We start from the raw sequence: 6,000 nt of genomic DNA on the forward strand, positions 1-6,000 counted from the left end.
CAAATAGCTATGCCCCTGTTAAAATTTTACTGAAGACAAGCTAAATGACATCTTTATGCAGAGAGGAGTGGGACAGTGTGGAGCGAGAGCCACGTGTACCTGGACCAGAGTGTCAGACAGAGGTGGCAGTTCAGCAGTACAGAATACAGATCATGTATTTGGAGAGAAAAAAACATCACCAAAATCAGCCTTGGGAAACTACAGAGGGCATCACAGGATGAATCATTATGTGATGTGGCTGTGAAATCAACCAGAAGAAAATGCAATTCTGGAAGGTTTTAGCTTAGAATTTCCCTATGAGAGAGAATGCAATTACCAGTGTTTTACAAAGCCCTGCTAAGAACCTCTCTGGTGTGGTGTGTACAAATCCAGACCCTTAGGTTTCCCAGATTCAAACACAGATAAATGCAGAAAAGAAACAACAGGGTCATTTTGAGAATGCAGCTCCCATTTTGCAAGGAGAGGCTAAAAGGTTTTGATATGCCTGGAGATGGGAAGCTGCAAGGGACGGCTCATCATTAGAGAACAGAGATGTTTTCTTCCTATAAAGTCCATGGGGCAAGAAAATACCTGAGAGCAGAGCTTTTAGAACTAATGGAAACTTCAGCAGAGATGAGACAGAAACAAATACCCATCCACTCAGCCAGGGAATGACAAGGGTTTTCAACAGGAGAGGATGGGCCAGGCTTTTCACTGGAATAATGCAGCTCAATGGCCTATTGCCAATGCAAAATTTAATAATGTTTTCGACTGGTCAGTACAGTTGCCTGCAATTTCTGTGACTGTAACAGAGAAGCAAGACCTGTGTCCTGTGAAAATATCATGAGCATTTCATGTGTGAGCCTGGAATAAGCCTGTGTAACACCTGCTGCACCTCTAATCTCCCACGGGTGATCGCACATTAATTTTCCCGCAAACCTTCAATTACAGGAGTGAACCAACAGACAATTATCCTAATGAAACCTCGAATTAAATGCAAATTAAATTCCAGACCACTGCAAAAGTGATCTTTGATTGGAAGTAGGTAATGAATTGGGTTTTGTCTTTAGCAGTTGTTAACAGGGTTTAGGTAAGCTCTGGGGTATCAAAGAAAAGATAAATTGGCTTAAACAATGACTAATGTAAAGCTATTAAGATAAACACTCATTTTTTACAGTTTGTTACAAAACACAATTAAGAAACCCCACATCAAACCAACAAATTTGCTCTTAGCAACTGCCTTCAGATGAAAAATGCTTCTTTTTTTCCAATCAGTGCTGTTTACAACAGGGAATGCCAACAGCTCCAGTTTCAGAACCAAGAGAGACTGGTGTGGGAAGCCAGAAGAAAGCATCACAAAAGTGGCCCATTTTAGGTTCTATACAAGCCATTAGGAGCTTCAATCAATTGAATTTAATGGAAATAGGAAAAGGGCTATTATTTAATGGAAGAATTTACCTCCAACCAAATTAGGAAAGATAGGTTAACTTTCCCTGATTTAGTTATCCTTATACACATCAAACATAACAGTAAAACCAGCGAGTTTTACATGGTAAAACTGAAAAGTAGAGGTCTTACCTAAGCAAAGTCTATTGACACACTGCAAGTTAGACAACATAACTACAATGAACTGAAAATAAATGTGGGGTTTTTTTTCCCCACAAAACATAGTGGAGGGACAGTCCTGTAGCTGAGGAAACACAAAGTACAGATCCCTAATGATACTTTTACTTAACTTTCAACAGAAGTACATTATCTTAGGTTTTTCTGGCCTCACCTGGTTCTGCTGTAATCAGTTTCTGAGGAGCATACTCCATTTCCCTTAGATGCTTCCAATACAATCCTGAGAGCATTTTACATTTGTATGACTTTGTGACATGCTCCAAACATTCGCATTTTTCCTATTTGCAACACATGTGTTTTTTAAAACACAAAAGTTCCTTATTTCACCATCTAAATGATGCTCCAATAGCACTGCAAATACTATTGGACACATTTCAGGGAAGCATGTGGAGTCTGATTGTTCCTTTCATTATTAACTCCATTGATAAACATTAGCTCGAGCCAAAAAAATTATCTTTCGTTCTTCCGAATCAAACGTCATCTGTTCCCCAGTCTGCAAACTGGATAGCAATCCAGCAAAACCATGCAAAGTCTTCCTGGTATGTGAAATGATTGACTATTCCATAGGGAGGCCACTTTGTAGGGATTTACATCTAACCTGGATCAAAGGTCTCACCTTCACTGAATAGGCAGGAAAAAAGGGAAATACTGTGTAAATTAATCCTGCTTTATAAAAAAAAGCCAAGCCAATTCCGGATGTCTTAAAAGTTAATTGGAATTTGCCTTTAGTTAATTAATGGTGAGAGTTGGGCCAGAGACATTTGGTTAGAACAACACAGTAGTTAGGAAAACACTAGGTGGGAAACAGGGCATAAAACTGGTGTTTGCATCTGCTGTCACACAATATGCCAGGGATTTATGGGCATGCTCCAGAAGTGAGGAGCTGCCATAAAGTGCCCCTGGCTGGGCAGTGCAGCCTCCAGGCACGTGGAGCAGCTGGAGCACACGTCCCATCACTCACCACGTACTTATCAGTGGCTCAGGTACACATGATTTACTGTGGATTACAGGAAGGGTAAAAAACTAAGCTATGTAGAGCCTGGATCCATCCCCAAACTTCTCAGAGTTGAGTTTCACGGCAGCTTTTTGATATGGGGGTGCTGCAAGAGCTACTGCCCAATGCTGCTCTGCACAGATGGGCATGAAGATCATAGAACCAGAGAATTTCAGGGTTGGAATGGACCTTACAGCTCATCTAATCCCAACCCCCTGCCACGGGCAGGGACACCTCCTCACTAGATCAGGTTGCCCAAGGCCTCATCCAGCCTGGCCTTGAACATTGCCAGGGTCAAATACTCAAATTGTTCTTTGAGTACTGGAAAAATAAAATCCCAAGATGAAGTAACTCATCACTAGAAACTGAAAGAAAAGTGTCCCAGTCTCAGTTTTAAACCAATACCTGTCAAGAACTGATTATTCCTTGGCCTTGATTACAAATGAATTTTCATTCAGGTGTACAGAAATCAGGTGCATAGAATCAGGTTAATTTATTTAAACAGCTATAGCATATAAACTAAAAGAGAGCTGCTTAAAATGAACACTTAACTCCAAAACAAGTAAATATTTTACTGCTATCAGGACTTAAGAAATCATCTGTGCTCCTTCCCTTGACAAGCTCTCAGGTACTGTGATATGCTACATTATTATGACAGGGTGAAAACAAGGAAGTGAAGTTAAAAAAATATTTATTCTTCCTCTAGCTGGGATTAGTTTCTGAGGTTAGCATGCAGATATGACCCAAATACAACTTGTACTTCGAATTTGCTTTGTGCTAAGTAACTGTGCTGAAATGCTGCTGTTTGCATACAGCTCCTGAGAGGATTCTTATTATGCAAAAATGAAGACGTGAGAACACTGATGAAAATCTTCGAGTCATTTATCAAACACTGACCTGAAATGAGTATTAAGAAAACCCTCTTTTATATGCAAATGGTTAATCCGATTGAGTTTAATCATGACTTTCCTTTCTCAGGACTGATGAGTTGTGTATGTACTATGCACCGTAAGATACAATCTTACATATCTCACTCACAAAAAACCCAGTTGTTTTGTCAATGGTTGCTCTGGGAACACAAGGAACAGAAAATGAATCTTTCCTTATTATTTTACTCACCTTTGAGACTATCCATAAAGCCTGTTCTGTCTGCCCACCTGCTGATCACTGGAGTAAAATCTGGTTTACACAGACCAAGTACTTCCATTCTCTCAACAAGACAAAGTCAAAGTATAATTGATTTCTCCGATGGATTTTCTAATGAATATCTATTGTTACTCTTGTTGCTAAAGTACTCACTGGTGATTGTGTTCCAACAAATATAAATCTCTTTATTTACTGCCAACTTCACAATCAGCTACAAACTGGGGAAAAGCAACATGAAAAAAAAACACATCAATGCCCAAGAAGGTAGAAACATCAGGCTCCAAAGTGGCAGTCTGGTGGGAGTGCTGCCTCGTAGCTACTCTCTGTGATTAGCCAGAGGTACTAAATCCTTTGTCCTGTAGCAAGAATTAACAAGACCTGAGCCTTATTAAAAACCAACATGATTACATTCTGTAAATCAGACTCTAACTAAACCATGTGGTGAACCAAAACTGAATTTAAAGCACTGTTTTCTCATACTGTAGTTTTATCAAAAATATGCATCATGTTAACAAAAATTAATAGCCCTGGGCCTGACATAAGGGAATTACTTTTAATAAGGGACAGGTGGAAGGGGAGGGAGTGATAGGACAAGGGGGAATGGCTTCAAACTGAAAAAGGGGAGATTTAGATCATGTACTAGGAAAACTTCTTCCCTGTGAGGGTGCTGAGACACTGGCACAGGTTGCCCAGAGAAGCTGTGGCTGCTGCATCCCTGGAAGTGTTCAAGGCCAACTTGGATGGGACTTGGAGCAACCCAGACTAGTGGAAGGTGTCCTGCCCATGGCAGGAGGCTGGAACAAGATGATCTTTAAGGTCCCTTCCAACCCAAACCATTCTGTGATTTATATGATATGCATTTACATCTAAACTTGGACTCAATATTTGGATTTAAAGGATATAACTTCTCCAAGAGGACATCACATACAAGATGTATAAAAATTTGGCATGCATGTTCAGATCCAGGTTGAGATCCCTAGTTACAAAGGAGCAATTCCTCAATAACTGCACTAAGACCTTTGCTATCAGACTGATTTACACAAACAAATGTATGTTCCATGTGGCCACTTGAGAATGCACAGAATTTAAATTAAAGTAACATTAATAAAGCACATTCATAAAGGGCTATATGTCGGACTTGGGGACCACTAAGCATTCCCAACAAAACCAAAACCATGTGAGGTGTCTCAGGAACATCCTGAAATTACCTGGAAGCTCAGACTGAGAAGCACAGGTTGGCTAAGACTGAATGGAAAACCTGAACTCCAAACCTAAACTCCATGTATTAAACAGAACACTCTATAACAGCATCAACAAATACATTAATTCCTTTCACCAGTTAAATACCTATACAATAAGACACTACAAAAGTAACATATGACTAGTTCTTCCTTACTTTTCAGTCTTGTTAGAAGAGACTGCTAAACATTATTATTTTTCAACATTACTCTTTTTACTCAGACTCTTCAGAACAAGAAATTTCTTTATGCCTGGTAGTTAATTAGAAAGTTCATGAACCTCATAATGTCACTTAAATAAAGAAAAATTCTCAATTTTACTTGGTAAAGTAATAATTTAAAATTTGAAGTGATAATTTAAAACTAACTTACAAGAGCACAAAGGACACCTAAACTTAACAGATGTTGGAATAAATTGTTGAATGTAGCCTGACCAGCAAAGCTGACATACTATTTGGTTTAGCATTTCTAATGGCCCAAGTTCATACTAATACTGCTACAAGTACATACTAATACAATAATAATTGCCCAATTCTCAAACTTTTACAGAAATAACCTGGATAAAACCTCTCTGACTATCCCAAAAGACATCTACAGTTTTTATCTAACATGATATAAGTCACTTTCTATGTGATTTCATAGCACTTCAAAGCTTTTTATTAAGGATTCTAAAACAGTACTTTAAAGGAAAGGATTTTTTTAAATCCAGCAACAAATTCTGGGTTAAAAACCAAGATTGTTCAGTGGCAACACTGTAATTACATACAAAGTTACGTAGGAAATCCAAAGCTTAAAAGTGAGGCTAAGAGAAGTTGAGCATTTCAATGTGGTTACACATGGAGTAGAGATGGGGTAGTGGAAGGACCATACTGATTTCAAACACAGGACTGGTAGGTAGGACTCAGGGAAGTCTCTTCCCACCCATCCCGCCAGAAGTCACAAGAAACACAAATGAAATCACAGCCAAGCTGAACTAACCAACAGAGGGCAGCTGACTCACAGGTATAGGGAATCCCTACT

The 6,000-nt window shown here is 39.1% G+C and overlaps 1 protein-coding gene across 1 annotated transcript in view; it reads right to left on the bottom strand.

Moving 5' to 3' along the window:
* The window catches only part of LOC103810470 (thrombospondin type-1 domain-containing protein 7B-like), a gene marked incomplete at its 5' end in the record, with an annotated part of 101,931 nt that overhangs the window by 64,588 nt on the left and 31,343 nt on the right, over positions 1-6,000 (bottom strand). The window contains one exon of the mRNA XM_009083365.1: positions 4,121-4,126. Within this exon, the coding sequence (XP_009081613.1) occupies positions 4,121-4,126 (6 nt within the window). The remainder of the gene's footprint in view (positions 1-4,120; positions 4,127-6,000) is intronic.

This window comes from Acanthisitta chloris, unplaced genomic scaffold (genome assembly GCF_000695815.1).
Source record: "Acanthisitta chloris isolate BGI_N310 unplaced genomic scaffold, ASM69581v1 scaffold301, whole genome shotgun sequence".
Lineage (NCBI taxonomy): Eukaryota > Metazoa > Chordata > Aves > Passeriformes > Acanthisittidae > Acanthisitta > Acanthisitta chloris.